This window comes from Elephantulus edwardii, unplaced genomic scaffold (assembly GCF_000299155.1).
Source record: "Elephantulus edwardii isolate Elephantulus edwardi_28Jun2011 unplaced genomic scaffold, EleEdw1.0 scaffold00144, whole genome shotgun sequence".
Lineage (NCBI taxonomy): Eukaryota > Metazoa > Chordata > Mammalia > Macroscelidea > Macroscelididae > Elephantulus > Elephantulus edwardii.
This window is the reverse complement of record NW_006399894.1, coordinates 843,299-867,847: the sequence shown is the minus strand read 5'-3', so window position 1 is coordinate 867,847 and position 24,549 is coordinate 843,299. Positions and strand designations below refer to the sequence as shown.

Genomic DNA, 24,549 nt, shown 5'->3' with positions numbered 1-24,549 from the left:
AGGTGCATGGAAGCAAGGGACTAGGGGGGTAAGGAGCGCAGGCCTTGGACACTACCACCAAGAGGTGGGGGCGGGGCTTGGGCGCTGCTGGTCAGGGGTCACACAGGTGCGGGCTGCAGGGTTGGGGTCGCACAGTGGCGGGTAGTCTTCGCTCCTCTGGGGTTCTGCTGACTATTGCTCTTCCTGGGTCTCTTCCCGGCCCGTCTGGCGGTGGAACTCCGTCTCTGGTGGCGGAACTCCGTCTCTGGCGGCGGAACTCCGTCTCTGGCAGCCTGTCTCAGAGTGTTTTGTCCACGATCTGACGGCTCTGCGCCCCTGGGGCCCACCCACAATGCTGACAAGCTCTGCTCCTCACCACATAGATGTGGGAGCTGGCTTCTCCTCAAGCAAGTGGTCCACAAGACAGCACAACCGAGCAAGACTTGGGCCTGGAAGCTACACACTGCTCACTATGAGAGTGTCACATCTCCAAGCCAGCCCATAGCCACAAGGAGGGAATTGGGCATTGTCTGTTGAAGGGAGGGGTGTTAAAGAAACTGGACATGCCTGAAGCTACAGAAAAAAATTTTCCACTCCTCCCACCCAATCTACAGTTCTAAAATTATATTAGGCCAACTGCAAACGTTCCCAAAGTAGAGTAAATTATACTATTTTTTAACTTCTCCCTGCCCCTATAACCGGGGTTAGCAGTTACCTGTGTAGTCTGTTCTTAGTCCAAGAGGCAGGACCAGCCATCCACTTCCCAAATTACAGGCTCTCAAAAAACACTGTGAATAACTTCTGAGCATTGCCAGATGGTAAGCTCCCAAGGTTGGCAAGCATGCAAAATGCAACCAGGGAAGAGCAGCCTCCTGAAAGGAGAGTCTGCCTTAATCATATAGATTGTTGTTTGCTGAGTACCATCAACTCAGAACCAACTATTGCTGACCCTTCAGCAGGTTTTCTGAGGCAGTAAATCGCACAGGAAGAGATTGCCCATCTCTCTCCCAAGGAGCAGCTAGAGAATTCAAACCTCATACCTCTGGGTTGGTGTCACTGTCTGTTTGCCAGCAAGCTACAGCAGCACCCTGAAGGGAGTAAGTACAATGGAGATACACCACTCTGGGAGAGGATCAGAAAGTCAATCCATCTCAATTTTATTGGGATAAGCACTGCACTTACATACACAGGAAAACAGGATAGGATAGGCTTACAGATGTGGGATATGTGGATTGGTTAGGAGAACCTCAGCCTCCTCTGGACTACTCCGAGCTCAACAAATGCGGCAGTTGTCTTCCCAAGTGGTGGGCTTTCTGAAGCCGGTACAGCCAAACACAGGAGAGCGTTTTCTACCCCGTATTAAAGGCCTTTAGGAGGCTTTCACTTATCTGGAGCTTAGGCAATCTGTCCTGGCCAGAGACCATTCCTTCCTCCCCAACATTCCACAACAGGTTGGCAGCATAATTCCTTACCACTAAGCTTAAAATAAAGCTTTCACCCAATGAGGGACCTTCTTTTGCTGATATGGCAAGACTCAAAATGAGAAGAAACAGCTACCGTTAAGCCATTAATCACTGGAACATGGAATGTACGAAGGAAATGAGAAGTTGTCAGAAATGAAATAGAATACATAGAGATTGACATCCTAGACATCAGTGAGTTCAGATGGACTGATACTGGCCATTTTAATCACTAGACAGGCATATGATCTCCTATGCCAAGAATGACAAATAGAAGGATACAGTATTCTATTCATTGTCAGAAAGAACATTTCAAGATCTGTCCAAAGAATGATGCTGTCAGTGATACTTATGTAATGAAGACCTGTTAATACAACTATCACTCAAATACACGTGCCAACTACTAAAGCCAAAGATGTCGAAATTGAGAATTTCTGTAGATTTCCGTCAAAGACCTTTCCAGAGTCCTAAAGAACGATATCTCTGTAAAGACTATGGTATGCCTATTCTATGCCATGGTATTTTCAGTTGCTTTGTATGCATCTGAAAATTGGACAGTGAATAAGGATGACAGAAGAATTGATATCTTTAAATTGTTCTTGATGTTGTTGATTGCCTTTGAGTCGAACACAACTCAGTGACCCAGTGAACAAAAGGCCTGAAGCCCCTCTACAACTATCAACCATTATCAAAGTTAAAAGAGGCAAGTTATTTAGGAAGTGGATCATTGCAAAAAATTATTAAATAGCCCATAAACTGCTAAAAGAACAAATATGTCTTGGAAGAAGTGCATTCAGAGTGCATTTTAAGAGGCAAAGATGGTGAAACTTGGTCAATTATGTTAGGCATGTTGTCAGGAGAGATCAGTTCTCAGAACAAAGATATTGCACTGGTGAAGGTCAGGGAGCGAGAGAAAGAACCTTAATGGGATGAATTGGTGTGCTGACTGCAGCAGTGGGCTTGCGCGTGGTGGAGATGGTGAAGATGGTACAGGAGAGGCAAAGTGTTGCTCTCTTGTTCATGGAGTCACTGTGAGTCAGAGCAAATCTTAATTGTTTCAAATATACCTGTAACCATATCACCATAGCCATATCTTACAAATTGCCAGTATTTACTTAGTATCTTCTAGTGTCCAGTCCTCTTTCTGTTTTCCCATTTTGTTGCGAAAATGACTTTGATTGCAATTGAACATCTCCACTACGCACAGGTGGTTAGGTCTCAAAAGCCTCTCTTGTCATGGATCAAGATATGTTGCTTTTCTCCTCTTGTATCTTTTGCTTTTTCTTGAAAGGGCTGTGTTATTTGCCTTGTAGATTTAGCACTGTTCTGGATGTGACTGGGACTTCTCATGGTGGTATCAGTATATCCCTTTATCCTCATTTTGTTGTTGTTCATTGTCATTGAGTTGGAACCAACTCATAGCTGACTCTCTAGTGGGTTTTCAGAGGCTGTAAATCACACAAGAGGGGATTGCCCATCTTTCTCCTGCAGAGCGCTGGTGGATTTGAACTGCGTATCTTTGGTTGTCAGCATAACCCCTTACCCACTATTCCATGTTGTTGTTGTTTTGTGCCATTGAATCGCCTGCAACTCATTGCAACCCTATGTACAACAGCACTGAACCCTGCTCTATCCTGAGCCAACCTTACGGTATCCTACACACCTGCCCCCATTACTCCAGTCACTGAGTCAATCCATCTCATCGAGGGTCTACCCCTCCTGCACTGTCCCTCCAACCTCTCAAGCATAATAATGTTTCTCTCCAGGGATTGGTCCCTCCTTGCAGCAGGCCCAAAATATGTTACATGGAGCCACAGAATCCTTGCTTCCAAGGAGCAGCCTGGTTTCACCGTCTCCTGGTTGAACCTGTTTGTTCTAGCAGTCCATGGTATATTCATTACTCTTCTTCTAGCACCATAGCTCAAAGGCATCCCTAGGCCTTGTCCAGCTTTCTGATGCATAGCACGTAATTGTGAAGACCATGGCCTGGATCAGGTGCACCTTAGTCTCCAGACTGATATCATGGCACTTTAGTGCTCTGGAAGGTCTCTAACAGCAGACTTTCCCAATGCAGTTCGTCGTTTAACTTCCTGCCTGCTGGTACCAAGAGTGTTGATTGTGGAGCCAAGCAAACTAAAGCTGTTAACACTCTCAGTCTCTTTACTGTTTATCATGATGCTGTCAATTGACCCATAGTTCCTGTAAATTGACAAATAGACTAAGAAGATTGGTTCATTTGAGGTTCAGTTTTTGTTTGGACAATAACATTTAAGCACGTGACTCTGCCTTGCAGGCTCTTGAAAGCATGTGGCAGCCGGCTGACGGAGAAGCTGCTGGAAGGTGCACCAACTGAGGACACACTGGTCCAGATGGAGAAGCTTGCAGGTAAGGTGTGCAAGTGTGCAGGGCCTTGTGCAGAAACCTTCCTGTGGTGAGCAGGTACTCAGAGTCTTCACCATGTTTATGGTGACTTCACAATCGCACAACCAGCAAACTCAGACCTGTCCTGCAAGAGGGACTCTTGCACTGTGGCTCTGCTCTTGATATTTTTCTTATTAATCCCTGTCTCATTCATCTTGACATGTTAGAGTGTCTTGCAGGTGGGAAAATCCGATATTAGGTTTGTCTGTCTATGAAAGCAAGTATAGAAAGATTTCTTTATTCTTATTTTAGTCAAGTAGCCAAATTGACCATTGCAAATAGGCCCTTATTCTTTGCCATTTAACAGAAACAATGTCATACTTTAGCTGAATCCAAGTTTTCTATTAAGAAGATTGATTGTCAAACCCATCCCATTCCAGCTTTATGCATCAGAAAGTCAAATCCTGTTTGGTATTCAGCACCCTGGTAAGGCACTTGCTAGGCACTGGATTATACCTCCCCGTGACACAGGTCCAGGACCCTCCGACTTGAGTTCTAAGTGCTTTCTTCAGGGTGATTTGATTTTTCATTATCTAGGTCCATGTGCCTCAGCTATAGGGTTCAGTAAGTCAGACTTATCAAGTACTTCTGAATAATGCACTACCATGCTATAGGATGTGATTGCATTTAAGCAAGGACTAGACTCACAGAAGGGGAAACCGCATATTCCACTATCACATCTTCATGGGCTGTTTAACCTAGGATCACTCCTTACTGTAATAATTGCAACAAACAAAAATTGCTAGGCTAGTTGAAATAGTTTTTTTGGTCATTTGAGTCTCTTAGAGCTTTTAGGAAATATAGAAATGTCCAAGTGTGTTTTGATATTGAAGAAAGTCCAAGTTGGGGTTTGGAGCCAGACTCTGGAGTTTAACAGCTTCAACAGACGCTGGCAGTATGCAAGTGAGGTCCTTCTCTTTGGGCCAGGTGTCTCATTTGTGATGTGAAATGAGGATATGCTTACTTGTAGAGGTGAAGATGATAGAAAATAACTAAGATTTCTTCATCTGTAGAATGGGGATAATAATACTGTTATCTGGCTTGCAGACTTAGAAGAGGAATCAGAAAGCTGGGAAAACCCTGAATCTGAAGAGAAGGCCTTTGTGTTCCCTGATGGTGCAGAAGTACGAGAGTTAAATAAATACCCAGCAGACTTGTCCTTACTCTCAGACTGTGGAAATTGGCAACCCCTAAAGTTGTCAGTCTTTAAGTCCCTTCGACATATGAGACAGGTAGGTGGCAGAGGAGTAATAAATACCCTTTCAGGAACTCAAAAGAACTCAGTCTTCTCCTTCTAGCTCATCTCCATCTAGTTTTTATTCCTATTTATTTCATATTTCATCGATGAGCCCATTGATTTAAAAACCTAATTGCAGGGGGTTTGTTGTTGGTAGGTACCATCCAGTACAACTCATGAACAACCTGTAAACAACAGATTGAACCCTGTCCTATCCTGTGCCATCCTCAGCACTTCCAACTTACTTGAGCCCATTGTTGCAGTCACTTCGTCAGTCCATCTGGTTGAAGATCTCCTGCTCTTTCACTGACCCTCCACCTTTGCAAGCATGGTGTCCCTTTCCAAAGAATAGCCTCTCCTAACAACATGCCCAAAGTATGTGAGTTAAAGATTTGTCATCTTTGCCTGCAAGGAGTATTCTGACTGCACTTCCTCCAAGACCTATGTATCTGTTCTTTTAGCTGTCCACTGAATATTCATTACTCTTCTCCAGCATCACAGCTCAAGGACATCAATTTTTCTTCTGTCGTACTTAGTCATTGTACAGCTATCAAATACATAGCAAGTAACCGAAAAGACCATGCCCGAATCAGGCACACTGTCGTCTTCAAACTGACATCATTGCTTCTCAGTAATTTGGAGAGGTACTTGAATGCAGATTTTCCCAGTGGAATATGTCTCTCGATCTCCTGACTGCTGGTACCAAGGGTGTTGTTTGTGGATCCAAGTTAAATGAAACCATTGACAATTTAAATCTTTTCTCCATCTATCTTAAATTTACCTATCTGTCCAGTGGTGAGATTTTATCTTTCTTTGTTGTTGAATTGCAATCCATATTGAAGGCTGTTGTCTTTGATCTTCTGTAGCAAGTGCTTCAAGTCCTTACTTTAAGTAGGCAAGGTTGTATCGTCTGCATAACACAGGTTGCTCTTGTATCTTCCTCTGAACTTCTTCTTAAGAGTCCAGCTTCTTGAATGATTTGCTTAGCATACAAACTGAAAAGATATGCAGAAAAGACACAGCCCTGACACACACCTTTCTTAATTTTAAATCATGCAGTATGTTCCCTTGCTCTGTTCAGACAATGGCTTCTTGGTTTAGGCAGAAGTTTCACATGAGCACAATTAAATATTTTAGGATTCTCATTCTTCTCAATGTTAGCCATCATATGTTATGATCTACACAGTCAAATACTTTTTCGTAGTCAATGAAGCAAAAATAGACATTCTTCTGTATTCTGTTTTCAACCAAGATCCATCTGTTATCAGCAGTGAATATCTGCAATGCCACAGCCTTTTCTAAACTCAGTTTGCACGTTTGTCAGTTCTCTGTCAATGTATGGTTCTGGCCAATTTTTGGATAATCTTCAGAAGCAATATTTTGCTTGCATGTAGTGATGTTTTGGTGTTGTTAAGTGCCGTCAAGTTGTAGACAACTCATAGTGACCCTATGAACAAAAGACCTGAACACTTGTATAACTTCCATCATTTCTCCCAAGTTCATAGAGTTTCCAGAGGCAAGCTATTTCAGAAGTGGATTGCCACTTCTGCTTCCAATCTTGTTTTAATCGGGGAGCTCCACCAAACACTGTCCACCATGGGTAAACATTATCACGTTTGACACATCAGTGTCATAGTATTTAGCATCACAGCAGCCACGAGGTACCTCTGTACTGCAAATGGACAGACCAGTGCTATACTACTTAAAAGAATGTTTGACCAAAAAAACAATTAAAACGGGTCAGAGGGCTGCAGATTAATTTCCACATTCTCTTAGGTCACCTTTCTTGGGAATGGGAACAAATACGAATCTCTTCCAGTCAGTCAACCAAGCAGCTGTCCTTCAAATTTTCTGGTAAGCATATCAAGGCTACATGTTGGAACATGTAAATTGGTGTCCCATCGATTCCCAGGGCCTTATTTTTTGCCAGTGCCTTCACTGCAGCTTGAATTTGTTCTTTTATTACCTCTGGTTCTTGATCATATGGTACTTTCTGAAGTACTTCGGTGTCAAACAGTTCATTTCAGTGTCAACAAGTTCATTTTGGTACAATATCTGTGTATTACCTCTATCTTCTTTTGATGCTTCCTGGATCATTTAAGATTTTGTACATAGTGTCTTTCAGTATTGGAACTCAAGGCTTAAATTTGGGGTTTTTTTCTGGCCTTTTGGCTTGAGAAATGGTGAGTGAGTTTTTCCCTTTTTATATTCCAATTCCAGCTCTCTGCATATTCCTTTATCATACTTGGCTTTGTCTTCTCAAGCTGGCCTTTGAAATCTTCTGTTTAACTGTTTACTTTGGCATCTCTTCCCTTTGTTTTGACTTTTCAATGCTCTAGTGCAATTTCCAGACTTTATTCTTACATCCGTTAATCCTTTTCCTCTGTAATGACCTCTTACTCTCTCAATTCATTTGGGTTTTGATCATTGGTGTTCAATGCCTCAAAACTATTCTTTTTTTTTAAAAAAAACCACCCTATTCTTAAGATGATACTTAAATTTAGGTGGGATAGACTGAGAGTCGAATTTTGGCTCTTGTAGACTTGTTTTCATTTTTTACAGCCTCAGTTTAAACTTGCACATGAGTAATTGATGAACTGTACCACAGTCAGCACCTGGCCTGGTTTTGACTGCTGATATTGAGCTTTTCTAATGATTCCTTCCACACATGTAGTCAGTCTGATTCCTGTGCAGTCCATCAGGTGAGGTCCATGTGTAAAGTCACCGTCTGTGTTTTTTTAAAAAGGTATTTGCATTGAGTAAATCTTTAAGCATACAAAATTTTATCATTCCGTTTCCAGCCTCATTTCTTCACCAAGTCCATAGTTTTCAATTATCATTCCTTCTTCATTGTTTCCAACTTTTCCATTCCCATCACCAACTATCATTAATGCATCTTGAGTGCACGTTTGGTGGATTTCACACTGCACAATTTGGAAAAAAATCCTCAATTTCATCCTCTTTGGCTTTAGCTATTGGTGCATATATTTGAGTAATAATCATATTAACAGGTCTTCCTTGTACACATATGGATAGTAACCTGTCACACACAACATTTCATTTTTCTTCATAATAGAACTTGAAACTGTCTATTTTTGGGATTTTAGTTTGTTTTTTCTCTTGTGTACTATCGAGTCAGATCCAGCTGGCACAGGAAGAGATTGCCCCACCTTCTCCAGTGGAGCATGTGGTGGATTTGAACCATGCACCTTCAGGATTGCAGTACAGCTTCTTGCCACTAGGCCACCAGAGCTCCCTGAAATTGCCTTTTTTTTTTAAGGTAAAATAGTAAAGATAGATTTATTTGAAGGTTATATCCCCAAAGGGACTGACCTCCTATATGAAAGGATATATGTAGAGGGGTATGTAGAGAGAAGGCCAAAATTGTCTCTTTAACTTTGAACACAATACCATTCTTCTTCAGTTTTTCATTCGCAGCCTAGTAGATCATGTGATTGTCTGATTCAGAGAGGCCAGTGCCAATCCATCTCATCTCACTAATGCCTAGAATGTTGATATTCATGTATTCAGTTTCATTTTTTACAACTGTTAGTTTTCTTATATTCATACTTGGCACCCTACAAATTCCAGTTATTAAAGGATATTTACAGGTGTTTCTCCTCATTTTCATTGACTTCTAATCTTTCTATCTAATATTACAGCTACCTGTGTTCCTCTGTAGTTCATAGGGTTTTCAGAGGTCTGTTATTTCAAAAGTGGAGGGCCAGTGCTGCTTCCTAGTTGGCCTTAATCTGTCAAGATGGGTGACGCTAAAAAAAAAATGGGTGACTCTTTTGGCACATGACATGATGCTTCTGAATCAGAGCAACCTACAAGTTACCCTAGTACAGCAAACTGACAGGCAAAAAGTCCTTTACTCTTAACCGCGCATCTCAACATGTGGTTAGGGCTAACAAAGAGCCTTTTGATTGAGGCTGAAAGAGAGAAGTCTCTGGGGCATTTTAAGCACAGGTCACCATGTGTGAAGATGTGTCATCCTTCAGAGAAAAGGCCTGATAGTTAGCTTCTCATGGTCCTTTCTAATCTTGTCTTTCTAGAACCTTCTAACGGTACTGAATCATAGCATTACTGGTTTAGGGACCCTAGTGATGCAGTGGTTTTAGCATTCAGCTGTTAACTGAAAGATCGCAGTTTGACCCCACCCAGTGACTCCATGGGAGAAGAGGTAAGATGTTCATTATGGAATGTCCACACTTTGGCTGCCTGAAAATACATGAGATGCAGGTTTGCTGTACATACGTGCCGTAACCATCACGATCCGAGGTATCCACACATTTAAAGCAGTCCAGACTATAGTTTTTTGAGCCAGATGAGAGAAGGACACAGTAAAGTTATGAAAGCAGTTTTCCCTTTCTAAAAAATAACACGTTCAGTATTTTGAAAATGAATTTTGAAAATGAATATTCATTTTATTGGAAGGTTAGATCTGTTTTAGATTTGGAAAATGAAGTTAAGACTAGAGCTTCTGAAAGGAAAACATTCACATATGAAAATACTTAGAAATCATCTTTAAGTGTTTTCTTGGATTAAGCTTGGAAGGAATCTTGAATTCTATAAAAGGTGGAAAGTAGTTGAAAGCTTTTGGTATTTTGAAAAATGTGGTATTTTGTTACTTTTGAAAACTACCTAGTCTGGCCTCTTCAAAAATGCTGGTGTCATAGATGTTAGTAAGACACGGAATGAGGAGAAGGGTTGTTCTATGTTAAAGAAGAATAAAAACAAGACAGCCGAAAATAGGCATGATACTTCATGGAAATCTTGGGTCACAGAATCTTAGCTGTCAAGGGCATTGTTCAGAGGCTTATCTCTAGAATGGGACTGAATATCAGATGCTATGAAATCAGTATTGCATCTCCACCAGTAGTCATGCACATCAGGGGTGTTCAGGAAAGGCCTTTGTACTTACCCAGTGTCGTGATGTCTACAGCTGACTTTCAAATAGTCCAGAAAAATAGATATGTTCCCAGACAGAGGCTGAATCTTTCAAAACGCTAACAACTTTGCTTCAAAAGTAAAATTGGTAAGAAAGACATTCCTATGTGTGAGAGCTTTAGAATCAAGTTTTTAGGTACAAATCCCGAGACTTCTCACCATCTACGTTTTTGTCTTCAGGTAAGTCAACAATTCTTGGAGAAGATAAATTGCTTGCTTTCTCCTGACCCCATCTCCTGTTGACTATACAAAAGAAGTTCCTAGAAGAACACAGGAAAAGAATAACTTCAGTTGGAAGGAGGAAAATGTTTCTCTTCATCATGCAGCAAGCACTGAGTTATCTTTCTTAGGTCCTAGGTGCTTCGTCTTTCCACATACTGGCCTGGCATGTTCTCATGGGGAATCAGGTTATCTGGAAGAGTAGAGACATGGACCTTGTCCAGTCAGCATTTGAAATTCTTCGGGTAAGAGTATCTTTTCCCCCATTAATGTTTTATAGCAGGACAGTGTTTGCATATTAAAAGAAATCTGACTTTGACTATGAATGCAAAACTTCTTGAAAAAGTTCGTGATTTAATCTAAGCTAGACCTCCTATGTTTTTCTGCACTATTAAAGATTGTGGTGATTGGTGGTTTTTCTTTCTGGTGAAAGGAACTATATATAGATAACTAACAGCCTAGTTTTCCCCTGAATTCCCTAGGGAGGCCAATTGAAAGGTTTCTGACACCATCAGAGTAGGCCAGATCATCCCATTTCTTGGATTCTTTGTGATGAATAGGTGGTGGGATGCAGTTGTAACATGCCACAGGGAAAGTGGAGAAGAGCCAAGGCTCTGAATAACATTTAGATCAATGGAAAGTGCTTATCTACATGTCTAGGCTTGTTAGAGTACAAAAATGATTGTGACACTATCTCTCCACACATGTACAATCTCTGTGGATGGAGAAAACCTGACGTCAGCAAACAATAGGAATTCATATCACTGAGCACAGACTATGTGTGATCAGTGCTGAAAAGAGACTTGACCATTGGGGAGGGAGGTTTCCCTCTGGGATGGAGGCCAGAGAAGCCTTGGGGGAGGAAGGACTGAGGGATTTGGAGATAGATAGTGGTGAATGGAAATACTTTGCCTGTTGGTTCTGAGTCATTCTTGTCTTCTCTAGACCATGCTGCCTGTGGGCTGTGTTCGTATCATCCCTTACAGCAACCAATATGAGGAAGCATATCGTTGCAACTTCCTGGGGCTCAGTCCACAGGTGCAGATCCCCTCTCATGTGCTATCCTCAGGTATGTATGATCATAGACATTAAGCCTCAGAATTGAAGTGAGGTTCTAGCCATGGGTGAAGGGGATGCCTGCTAGGCAGGGTGATTGAAGTTCCAGACTCAGATTTTCCACCTGCCAGTGAGAGTTGAACTGGAGTGTGAGTATCTCATGTTCTCTCATGGCTCCTGTTTTCTACCTTTAAAGTAGGGACTGGGGTGTCTGAACCGTGTGGCCAGAAAGAAGGGGCTTGCTGGGGTTGTACTTCTCAGTAGCATAAAGGTTGCACACTAGGGTGTGGGAGGAAGTGCGTGGATGAACTGCTTAGTGCTATCACCTGGCCTTCCCAGTGCGTCAGAAGGGCTCATGTGTCTTCTCTGTACCTTTTGTAAACACAGCCTTCTTGTTCACTCTTTATGTTCCTGTTGTACTTCTTTCTTCTCTGTGCTTTTCTTTCATGTATTTTCAATCTGCCTCTAGGAATATTAATAAACTTTCTCATAAAAATGGAAAATAATAAATATAATGACAATAAACACTAAAATAACAAAAATGAAAGAATTCTAAGAAACGTTCTCAACAAAATTAGCACAGGAGATGGAACAAAGAAATCAGCAACACCATAAAACAGTGTGCACCAAAATGACAATGAAGCCGTACCTGTAAATAATAACCTGTCATAGAATGTGAAGGGATTAAATGCACCAGTCAGGTAGCAGAATGGATAAAAAAACATCAATATGCTGGGTAAAAGAGACACACATGAGACACAAGGACAGAGACAAACTGAAATCAAAGATTATGGAGAAAAGATTTACTTTGAGTCTGTTCTTTTTTTTTTTTTTAGTCTGTTCTTTACTTCAGTATTGAGTGATGTAGTTGGGCTTGTCCATTGTGGCCTATTGCTGATGAGCTTCCTCATCTATAGCAGAGAACAGGGAGTTAGTCACTCCTCACTTTTGGTTTAGGGGATGGGCATAGATTGTGGGCATGCTTGTGTGTTGATCCCTCTGCGGTCAGACCTGGGCTCACCTGCTTGGACACAAGACTCGTGGAGGAGTGACTTTTCCTGAGAGTGTTGGGAATGCTATGAAACCAGAGTCAGGGCAGACCTTGGTACCCACCACCAGCTGTGTGACTGCACAAGTCATTTCTCTGTATCAGTTTCCTTGTGTAAAGGGAGAGTAATAGTGGAAAATCAATCTCGTAGGTCTGAAAGGTTTATAAAGTGATTATTATTTATTGTAATATCATTAATAGTTTAACTGGAATGAAAATTCACAAATAAAATATGAAAGATTTTAAAGTGTCAAAATAATTTATCTCAGAAGACTAGCTTGGCTATTTTTCCCCTGTTAGCTTGAAATAATTTGGAGAAGTAGAATGAGAGCAGCATTTTAAGGATGGAGACAAGGGGCATTTATTGCAACGATGTGTTTTCATGCTGTTGCAGAATTTGCTGTTATTGTGGAGGCCCACACAATCCCCCACTCCAGCCTCTACCCAATGGGGCCTGAGGAGGACCAAGCTCTCAGCAAGTATGAGTTTGTGGTGACTAGTGGGAGCCCTGTGTCTGTAGACCGAGGTGAGTACCACTAAGGAGGTACTCAGGCCTGGAAGGAAAGGTAGCCTGCACCTTTCCTGTGATGACATCATTCTTGCTTTACCTTCACCCCTGTTTCCAGTTGGCCCTACCATCCTGAATAAGATCGAAGCAGCTCTAACTAATCAGAATCTGTCTGTGGATGTCGTTGACCAGTGCCTTGTCTGCCTTAAGGAAGAGTGGATGAAGTAAGGACTTACCCTTTCCCTCTCAGAATCTGTCCTTGCAGGTAACACTGTACCTGAGTCTGAGGTGGCTCCCCTGAAAAGGGGAACCTGTATCTAGCTCTGAAGGTTGTTGAGTGTCAGGTAAGGACACTAAGTGCATACAAGAGGTGTCCTCTAATGGAAACTCTTGTTTTTTGCTTAATTGACTTTAAACATCAGAAAGACAAAATGTCCTTCTTTATTAAAGGCAAGACTGAGTTGGCTATTTTTCCCTAGTTAGCTTGAAATAATTTGGAGCAGTAGAATGAGAGCAGCGTTTTAAGGGGTGGACACAAGGGTTCATCAGCACAATAATATGTTTTCATGCTATTACAGAGTTTGGGTGTTTATTTTAGTTCATTTTCCCCCACATGTTTAGTAGTCAAACATCTTGATTTCATCTAAGAAAGTGAAACTTAGGAGTAACCAATCCCTTCCAGGAATTGAAGGTGAATAGGTGGGTTTTGGGGTGTTTTCCTTGTTGCTTTGGTTTTCTTGCCCAGGATTAGGTGTGATAGGAAAATGAAACTGTTAATTTTGAGAATTCCAGTTCCACGCACAGAACTTCTATTAGTCGTAAACCCCCAGTGACCAGAATTCTTTCAGATTGTACCGCGGTATCTGTTCTGGTTTTTATTTTCTACAGCAAAGTGAAGGTCCTTTTTAAGTTCACCAAAGTGGATAGCCGCCCAAAAGAGGACACACAGAAACTCCTGAGTATCCTTGGAGCATCAGAGGAAGACAACGTCAAGCTACTGAAGTTTTGGATGACAGGCTTGAGCAAAACCTACAAGTCTCATCTTATGTCCACAGTTCGGAGCCCCACCACGGCTTCAGAGTCTCGTAATTGACCCCACTGTGGGATCTGTCTTCATGTGTGCTTTTGGGAAGTGATTGTGACTGCTTTGCAGGTTTTCTCCAACTTTAATGAGAGGGTTTATCCTTTAATTTATGAACTGTTGGGGAGGGACTATTTCCCCACAAGAAACAGAAGCTATTTGGGCCGAAATTTGCCGCTTGTGGGTTTAGGCCTTGGAGAATTCTCTGCACGACCCCATAAGTTGTTTACGTTACTGTAGCCCTCAAGAAGGTTGTGAAGACTTGGAAGTCACAGGTTCCCTCTGCTTTGGGACATCTCCTATGAGAGAAAACTGGAAGAGACCTGAGAACCGTGTGTCTCTCGGCCACACCCAGTGTGAGTATGTAATGCTAGTACTAGCTTTTGAGGTTAAGTTTTGGAAAAATCTATTTTGATATTCAGCAAGTGTTTTCCAGTTTTTGTGTATATATGTGTTGCCCAAACCCAGTTCCATCCAGTTGATTCCAGCCATCAGATTACCAAAGCTGTGAAGCTTCACAGCAAATGTTTCCTCTTTTCTCTCACAGAGCAGCTGGTGTATGCGAACTGCTGACCTTTCATGAAGCAGGCCAGCAAACACCTGGGTTCCTATATGTTGCCACAGCTGTGAATATTCAGGAAATACTTTAAGCCTTTATTATCTTTCAGTAATTGATTTTTATTTAGGACTCTGGAAATTGGATTGGGGACACAGTAGATATTTTCTTCATTTTTGGATCCTCTGGAAATCAAGTGATTCTACCAGCTCTTACATCTGTGCTCAACTGGGGTTGCCTTTGAGGTGGAGGTGACTTACCTGCAGAGTTAAGAAACCTACCCTTGTTTGATTCTGTGTCATTTTGTCCTTTATTCCATCTTGAAAAGAAACATTTATATTTGGTTACAGTTAATAATTTGCAGAGTAAAGTCATTAAAAGCAATTTTATCATCATGTAGTATATTTTTAATCATCATGATTTGGAGGGCTTTTCTAGTAGTTTTCCTGATTTATTTATAGATTCTTTGTTTAATTTATGTTTAATATGAAGGCTGAATGTATTTGGTGAGATGTCGGTGTAGTACAAGATCATTGACACACAATAAAGCTATATTTTTATAAAATGTTGACTACATGTGTGAAAAGAAGTGGAACCAGTGTGTTCCTTGGAGGCAAGGATGGTGAAAATTTCTCTTGTAAACTTCAGGCGTATTGTCATGAGACCATCCTTGCAAAAAGACATCATCCAAAAAAAAAGACCCTCCACGAGATAAATTGATACAGTTGACTGTTAGCAATGAGCTCAAATAAGTCAGATCAAAGATCATGGGGATGACATAGAATAGGGTAAAGTTCCCATTTAATTCAGCTCAATCACAGAAAACATTCATTAAAATAACAATAGTGAGTGGTGGTGGTGTAATTGTGTGCTGTTGAGTGGGAACACACTCATAGCTAACCAAAAGATTTTATCTCCTAAACTACAAAAAAGGAGATTGTCTCTTTCACTCATAGAGCAGCTGGTAGATTCGAACCATCTGCCATTGCAGTGCAAGTTTGAAAGTTTAAAAAGACTAAATATGACTTTGCTGAAAAGCAGTTGAGGGCATTACTATTTCTGTTAATTCCGTTATTTTCTGACCTGGAGCAAAACCTGAAAATACATCTTTTGAACTTTTCCAGCTACTGATTTATAGTGTAAATTCAGACTGGGAACATAAAGATATAAAATGGACTCGTATTCAAGATTCATAGATAAGATGTTTTAATTTTTAAAGAAATAAATTGGCCCTACAACCAGGAGAAGATAAAATAGATGAGTGGCTTCTTCTAAGAATAAAATCCTTATGCACATCCAAAACTTTCTCCAACAGGGTAAAAAGACTGGGAAAAAAAATATTTTGTAATGACATGTCTGATAAGGAACTTATATCTAGAATTTATAGAATACTCAAGCACCACAACAAGATAAAGGTAAAGAACCCAGTTGCAAAATGGACAGAGGATAGGAACAGACACATTACCAAAGAAGACATTCAGATGGCAGACAAACACATGAAGAAGTGTTCAAAATCCCTAGCTCTAAGAGAGATGCAAATCAGAATAATATGATCTCACCCCAGTAAGATTGGCAAAATTTAACAGAACAGTAAACAACAAATGCTGGCGAAGTTGTGGTGAACTTGGAACCCTTATTCACTGTTGGTGGGAGTGTAAAATGGTGCAACCACTATGGAAGGCAGTATGGTGCTTTCTCAAAAAGTTGGAAATTGAAATACCATTTGACCCAGCAATTCCACTACTGGGAATATATCCTAAAGAAACCATAACAGCCACTCAAGCAGATATATGCCTACCCATGTTTATTGTGGCTTTGTTCACAATAGCAAAGAGTTGGAAACAACCCAGGTGCCCATCAACAAACTAATGGATAGAGGAGTTGTGGTATATTCATAACAATGGAATACTATGCTGCACTGAAAAACAAGGAACTCATAAAAATATTCTACAAAATGGGTGACCCTGGAGGACATTATGCTGAGTGCAATATTTCAGTCACAAAGGGACAAATACTGCATAATACCACTCCTGTAAAGCAGGACTGACATAGGGGTTAGGGAGATGTAAGAAAAGAGGGGTAAATAATGTATACTACATTGAAATAGATGAGGGAGAGAACTGTTTGAAAGGAATATATGATTAGGTATTATTTTCATGACAGGAGTCCAGAATGAGAGCTGCATGATGGAGTGGACTGGAAGGGTGGGGGCATTGTATAATAATGAAATTATTTGTTGCAAAAGGTCAAGGACTTCATGGATTGAGACTCAATATCAAGAAAACAAAGATTCTCACCACTGGCTCAATTGGCAGCATTCTGATAGATGGTGAACAGATTGAGATTGAGCTTTAGTTTGCTTGGCTCCACAGTCAACACTCTTGGCACCACAGCCAGGAAATTAAAAGACACATTGTGATGGGAAAGTCGGCTGTTAGAGACCTCTCCAAAGTACTGAAGAGCAATGATGTCACTCTGGAAACTAAGGTGTTCCTGATATAGATTGTGGTCTTTGCAGTCACTTGCTATGCCTCAGAGAGCTGGACAATGACTAGGGATGATAGAAGGACAGTTGATGCCTTTGAGCTATGGTGTTGGAGAAGAGTATTGAATAGACCATGGACTTCTAAGAGAACATTCAGGTTCACCCTATAGAGGGTTAAACCAGGCTGCTCCTTGGAGGCAAGGATTTTGAAGCTTCGTCTGATATACTTTGGACATGTTGCAAGGAGGGACCAGTGCTTGGAGAGGGATGTCATGCTTAGGAGGGTGGAGGGACAGCGCAGGAGAGAAAAACCCTCTATGATATTGATTGAGTGACTGGAGTAATGGGGTTGGTTGTGTCAGAGACAGTGAAATTGACAGGATGGAACAGGGTTTAGGGCTGTTGTACATTGGGTTGCTATAAGTTGCAGGTGACGCGATGGCACATAACAACAACAAACACCTTTTTTTTTTTAACTTTTCAAAGAGAAAAACCAACTGGTGGGAGGGGTGGGCAGGGAGAAAAATATGCAACAATGAATTAATGAAAATTCAGAGTCTCTATATAAACTTTAAATAAAATTTCAGTTAAAAAAAGTAAATTGGCAGATGATTCGAATAGTGACAGATGCTACCTGAAGTTCAGATCATGACGTTTTGTGTGCTCCTGTTCAATTAATAACCAATCATAAATCAGTCACATTAAAAGGAAGATTAAGGGACAGCAATGTCATAGCATCAATGTTAGTTCTCTGGAGATTAGATGACTTTTGGGCAGTTTTAATGAATTCCCAGTTGAAGGTCATAGAAATACATGAAATTTCTAGTGAAGCAATAGAAAAAGAGAATAAGGAAATCATATGGCTCCTAAGGTCACAGAGTTCTCCTTTAGTATCATCTATCCAACAAGTGACAACACGGCTCCAGATCTAAAAGATTCGACGAACCTCTAGTGGCCGATGTAAAGAAACCTCCCATCACTTTGTGATTTCTCTTTTAGATCTACATACATGATGACATTCATACAGAAGCAAACGCGTCATACAGACATAAGAGCTGTGCAACTCTACTTGGTTAACTATGATTATCATAGAGCAGATGTATTTTAGTGAGGCAACCAAGACAGAAAATGCATGGGCCAACATGAATTCAAATGCAATATTGAAATGCTTAAACAGGCTGTGGAGGGTCAATGTGGGTTAACCTTGTAAATCCCCAGCACATAGCGTGTAAAAAGAAAGAATCCATTGTAAAGGAATTTCCAGAACACCTTCCATATTATCTCAACAATCAAAAGCTAAGCTGATGTCTAATTCTACTGTGGTTAGGACTTGCAGATTTCAATGTATACCAAGTCTCCACAGTGGACCAATGGTGGTGTTCTTCCCCTAAAAATGCCATTTCCTGCAGTTAAAAGTTCCTGTATGGGGCCACGCCTCCGCCGGGCTGTGAGTTTGCCAGCAGTAAGGGGACTTCAGTTGTGCAGTCCCCAAGGAGCTGCACCGCTAACCCGAAGGCTGTACTTCTCTGGGAGTTCAAATCCACCATTAACCCTGCAGAAGAAAGGCAATTCACAGCCTCTGAAAATCCACCAGAGCGTCAGCATGAGTTATTTCCTGCTCAACAGCAACACCATGCCACAAGAAGAGTAGGTCTCTTCCCTGCCTCACGATGGCGGGCTCTGGAAAGACAGCCTTCAGCTCTGAGGAGGAAGACACTCACTACTGGAAAGACCTGGCCACGACCTACAAGCAGAGGGCGGAGAACACTCAAGAAGAGCTGCGAGAATTCCAAGAAGGGAGCCGAGAACATGAAGCTGAGCTGGAGACGCAGCTGCAACAAATCAAAACCAGTAATCTGATCAAAGAGCTCTTCTTTGGGGATCACTATTGGCTTGCACTAACTGTCACCAATAAAGCAGTCTTTACCATGAAAAAAAAAATCAAAACCAGGAACCGGGACCTCCTGTCGGAAAATAACCGCCTGCGCATGGCGCTAGAAGCCATCAAGGAGAAGTCTGAAATGCAGCACTCGGAAGACTACCGGCAGATCTCAGCCTTGGAGGATGACCATGCACAGACAAAAGCAATTAAAGACCAGTTCCAGAAATACATCCGAGCTGGAGCAGGCCAACGATGACTGGGAGAGAGCAAAACGAGCCACAATCATGTCACTGGAAGACTTCAAGCAGCGCTTGAATCAAGCCATTGAGAGAAATGCCTTCCTGGAGAGCAAGCTGGATGTGAAGGAGAACCTCCTGGAATCTGTCCAGCGGCTGAAGAATGAAGCCCGAGACTTGCGGCAGGAATTGGCCGTGCAGCTGAAGTAGGAGAAGCCCCGGACCCCCATGCCGAGTGTGGTGGAAGCCGGAAGGACGGGCATCGCTGTCCAGGCCACAGACTCGGTGCCCACCACGCCCACAGCTCATCGAGGACCTGGCTCCAACATAAGCACTCCCGGGACCTTCAGACGGTGTGGATGACTCTGCTGGCGGGACCCCTCTCACACCTGCGGCCGGGATATCTGCCCTCAACATCATGGAAGACCTGCTGCGGAAAGTGGGGGCGCTGGAATCCAAACTTGCCTCCTGCCGCAATTTTGTGTACGACCAGTCTCCGAACTGGACAAGCAGTCCACCGTCCGGGTGGGGCACCAAGAGCCAAGACGGCAGTGACAGACCAGCCAGCAGTGCCAGCATGTCTTTGGGTGATAAAGGGTTGGACACCACTTGTCGCTAGTTGTCCAAATCAATGACCAGGTCGTCCAGCTCTTGCTGAAGCCTGTTATTGGTCTTTTCCAGTTTGTCATAGGCGGCAGCTTTCTCTTCAAATTGCAGGGTGAGGCACTCAATTTCCTTCTGGAGCCTCTTGCCCTCTTCCATGACTTCCATAGTGCTTGGTAAAGTCTTGTAGCTTCTTCTTGGAATCAGAGCTGAAGTGACCAGGGTGGGGTGAGAAGAAGGCTGTTAGTGACCTCGGTCCCTGCGCCCAAACCCTGGGACATAAAGACTACTTTTTCTCATAGGCGAAACCCTAGAAGAGAAGCCAAAGAAAGCATCATCTAAGCAGAATGGTGCCGAGTCTGCCCCACTAAACTATCCCACAGCTGAGGATGTGAGACCCAGAAAGCAGTGTGAGAAGACCGTGTGAGGAGCAAGGCGTCACCAGTACCTGAATGTTCAGCGTTGATATGTGGCATTCCAGATTCTGCTTGGCCTCCACCTCCTTGTCCAGCTAGTCCTGCAGGCTCTTCCTCTGTCCTTCAGTTGGCAGAGCTTGGTGGACACGTTGAACTTCTGCCAGGTCTCTTCTTGAAGCAACTCCTGCACAAAGGACACATGGAAGTTCCAGGGATCCAACCCCAGGAAAGCTACACCTCAGACTTCCCTGGATGATGTGGTAGGACACTCACCTGGGTATCCTGGAGCTGGAATCCAAGGGATGCCACGTCCTTGGCCAATTTGATGGCCTTCCCCTCCACGTCATTGGACATGCTTGTGACACTCTCTATTCTGGGGCATCAAAACAGGGCCATTAGGTGGGTCCCTATCCTCATTGAGTATGAGGAGCCCTGTACTAAGAGCACATCATACAGCTCCAGAAGTGGCACGATTGACTGGAGAAAATACCCATGGAGGTAGTGGCTTCCAGAGAGGTCCATGGTCTACAAGTTGGAATCCCTAACTATAGACCCACAGGCTCTAAGGACTTGTAGGAAATCCAAACTGTATTGTTTGGGTCCTAATCCTCCTAAATAGGTCTCAGGTCCCTGCCACACTTGGCAGAGATGCAGCAACAAGTCTAAGTCCAGATACTGAGAGGAACTCAGGACTGACCCACTCCCCACCCTAAAAGTGGAGAGCATTTGGGATGGCACCTGAACTGTGGAACCCTGTCCCTACCCTCTTCCTTACCTTGAATCTCTGCTATTTTACTGACTTTTAATGGCTAAAACCAAAGACACAAAAGGTACAGAGCTCTGCCTTTCACTCTGGACCCTGGTATCTCTGAGCAGGTCCTTGGGAGATCTCAACCCTTTATCCTATTTACAATAAAGATGTAAATTAGCTTGGAAAAAAAAGTTCCTGTATCATCACAGGAAATGTCTGCTCTCTGTATAGAATTCATAGTACTAAGCAGATGGAAAGCACTTTCTAACACCATATCCCAACCTCTATAGCCAGCTGAATGCACTACAGTGGAATTTAAGCATTCTATGGCTAAATCCTCTTCTTTTAGTGTTCATAGTGTTCATAGAAGGGGTTATTCCTTGGAGAAGGACATGATTCTGGGAATAGTCAAGGGTGAGTGAGAGAGGAACACCCTCCATCAGGTGGATTCATATGGTGATGGTACAATGGGTTCTTGTGTGTCACGAAGTGTGAGGATGGCACAGGATAGAACAGGGTTCAGATCTTTTGTTCATAGGGTCACTATGAGTCATACTCAACTCGACGGCACCTAATAACAACAAACAAAAACATAGTTAAATCTATTTCTGTTGTCTTTAAAATAAAGCCTTGTTGTGGTGGTTGTTATGTGCCATCGAGTCACCTGCGACTCATAGTAACCCTATGTACAATAGTACTAAACTCTGCTCTATCCTTTGCCAATCTTATTGTCTCTGACAATGATTTCCCCCCCCTCATTTTTTTATTAAAACATTTTCCAGCTTCTCCAAACTGTAGTGATTTTAATCTTTCTTCTACATTAATCCTCTAGGGACATGTCATGATAAAGGTTCCAAATTGTGTGATGCATTTATATAGGAAACATTCCCAAGTGGAACAAATACACTTCAAAAATTGGTACTGCCACACATATTTGGGCTGTGTATATTTCTCAATTTTGGGTAGCCTATGAAGGGATAAGATGTGGGCAGGGCAGCCAAGAATAAGTTTTGTGAATTCGTTCCTGCTTTTTATCAGAATTTGTCAAACAACAAGGTGTGCAGAGTCACAAAGTGAGCCATAGACATAAAATCAAGTATCTCCAAATCTCAAAGTGAATGAAGTAATCAGTCACTAGATTGAATTTAAAAAAAAGCTCTTGAGGGAATATTATAGTACACAGTCTGACCCTTTGACAAATCATGTTCAAAACCCTTCATCCTAGGGAGCTCTGGTGGCAGAGAAGCTGCGCTACAATCCTGAAAGTGTGTGGTTCGAATCCACCAGATGCTCTGCTAGAAAATGAAGGGCAATCTCCTCCTGTGCCAGTTGGATCCAATTTGAAGGCACATAACAAGAAAATAAAAATTAAAATTAAAAAAAAAAACCAAACCAAACAAACCCAACCCTTCATCCTCAGATTCTTTATCTTTGTTCTCCCTCTTCCATAGGTAGGGGGCTTATTAGTTAACCGCTTCTAATTTCAGGTTGGAAATAGGATACAATTCTTCAGTTTCTTAAGCATATTAGCCTTAGACCAGTATTATAAAGCTCTCTTCATACTCAAAACTCATCCATTGCCCTAGAGTCAGAATCAACGCATAGCTGATCCTCCAGCAGGTTTTCTGAGGCTGTAAATTACTAAGGAAGAGATTGCAGGCCACATTTCCCTGCCGGTACGAATTCACCAAGGTTCTGTGGGAGAAAGATGAGAAATCTCCTTCCTTGCAGTTTACAGCCTTAGAAATCAAATGGAGGGCCATCTATGAGTCAGTTCCCACTTGATGGCAATGAGAAAGAGAGAGAGAGAAGTATTAAGCTAAAGACGAATATATGTTGATGTCTTACTTGAATCCAGTATCACAAGGTTCATGCTAATCTCCTTGCTTATCTGTGATTCTTTCTCCAACAATTAGAGTCCTCCTACCTTCCACCTACTTGCTTAATTCTAGTATACATACCATATAAATCAGCCTCAGAATATTTATTTCTCCTGTGGAAAACAACTTTAACTACAATAATACAGGAAGGCCCTGCACAGGGGCAAGAACTTTTTTCCATTAGTAAGAGTGACCCAAGTGGAAGAGTAAAAAAAAATTTTTTTCACACCAAGTAGGAAAGTGGGGGCAGGGACTTTACAAAGGGATTTGGAAAGTGGTAGGAAAAATAACGCGCACTACATACAGATCCCTGAGCAGAAAAAAATTGCAGGGTTATAAAAGAACTAGGTGGGCAGGAGCTTCATATTTATTCATAAAGGAAGGTGAAGAAATTAGTTCGCTGTGGCAATTGGACAATTAAAACAGACTTTCAAGGGGGGAAAAAAAGAAGAACGAACTGAGGAGGAGGGGGGTAAAGAAAATAGTGCAACAATGAATGAATGAATGAAAACCCAAAATCTCTGTAAATGTTCATTAAAATTAATAAAATTTAGTAATAATAATTAAAAAAAGAAATTAGTTCACACAGATGGAGTTATGATGATTAAATGTGCACACATATAGTCCCTCAGGGTCCCCTGGTGGCCTAGTGGAAAGAATCTGTGTTGCAATCTATGGCATGTGGTTTGAATCCATTGGCAGCTCTGAGGGAGAAGGATGGAAAGTCTCCTCCTGTGTGATTAACTGCCCCTGAGAACCCTCTGGAGGGTTAGCTATGAGTTGGTTCTGACTTGAAGGCAAACAACACCAAACGTAGTCCTTCAAAATGGAACCTGCTCCTTTAGGTGCTGTGGCTGCAGCCATGAGGATGCTTAGCCTTCAGAAGAGTCTTGTCTCTAGTGTCCTCCGCCGTGGCAAGAAAGTCTGGTTGGGCCCCAGAGAGACTAATGAAATTGCCAATGCCAACTCTCAGCAGCCAGTCTGGAAACTGATCAAAGATGGCCTGATCATCCATTTGCCTGTGACCATCCATTCTTGGGCTTGATGCTGAAAAAATACCTTAGCCTAAAGGAAGGGCAGGTACATGGGCATAGGTGAGCGAAAGGGTGCAGCTAATGTTCGAATGTCCAAGAAGACAACCTGGATAGGGCAGATGACGATTTTGCACTGGCTGCTCAGAAGATACCAAGAGTCTAAGAAGATTGATCGCCATATGTATCCCAGCCTGTCCCTGAAAGTAAAGGGGAATGTGTTCAAGAACAAGTGACTTCTCATGGAACACATTCACAAGCTGAAGGCAGAGAAAGCTCACAAGAAGCTTCTGACCAGGCTGAGGCTGGTAGCTCTGAGTACCAAAGAGGGACACAAGCATGATGAGGAAAGGCCAAGTAGGAAAAGACAATCAAGACATTGTCTAAAAACAAGAAAGAGAAATAAAAGACTGTCTAAAGAAGAAGAGACCAAGAAATAAAGCTCCTCTCCTGTCTGTACACAGTGGCCTTGGAAGTTACATAGATCAACCACTCAATAAAACAAGCCTTTATCTGCCAAAAAAAATCTACTGATGAGGCTCTGGGTTAAAGAGACAGCACTTATTAAGGGATGAAGTGCATGTGCTGTAGCAGTGTCCTCTGGTCTGAATCTGTCCCCAGGTAGTCAGTTTGTCCAAAGTAGGTCATCTCTCTGCTGTGAGAACTGTTTTTGCCCACATTCTGGAAAACTGATTGACACTTCCTAGGGCAAGGCAGAAAGTTCAAATTTTTTTTTTATTTTTAAAT

At 42.1% G+C, this 24,549-nt stretch overlaps 1 protein-coding gene and 2 pseudogenes across 1 annotated transcript in view; all 3 read left to right on the top strand.

The window, feature by feature from the left end:
* FLCN (folliculin) overlaps positions 1 to 13,974 on the top strand; it is a 26,670-nt gene extending 12,696 nt beyond the window's left edge. The window contains exons 5-11 of the mRNA XM_006894470.1: positions 3,733 to 3,824; positions 4,908 to 5,092; positions 10,401 to 10,514; positions 11,215 to 11,338; positions 12,768 to 12,899; positions 13,000 to 13,105; positions 13,770 to 13,974. Coding sequence (XP_006894532.1) covers positions 3,733 to 3,824; positions 4,908 to 5,092; positions 10,401 to 10,514; positions 11,215 to 11,338; positions 12,768 to 12,899; positions 13,000 to 13,105; positions 13,770 to 13,974 — 958 coding nt within the window. The remainder of the gene's footprint in view (positions 1 to 3,732; positions 3,825 to 4,907; positions 5,093 to 10,400; positions 10,515 to 11,214; positions 11,339 to 12,767; positions 12,900 to 12,999; positions 13,106 to 13,769) is intronic.
* A 4,699-nt stretch (positions 13,975 to 18,673) lies between these two features.
* LOC102860544 lies at positions 18,674 to 19,779 on the top strand (annotated as a pseudogene).
* A 3,851-nt stretch (positions 19,780 to 23,630) lies between these two features.
* LOC102872069 lies at positions 23,631 to 24,242 on the top strand (annotated as a pseudogene).
* The last annotated feature ends 307 nt before the right edge of the window (positions 24,243 to 24,549 follow it).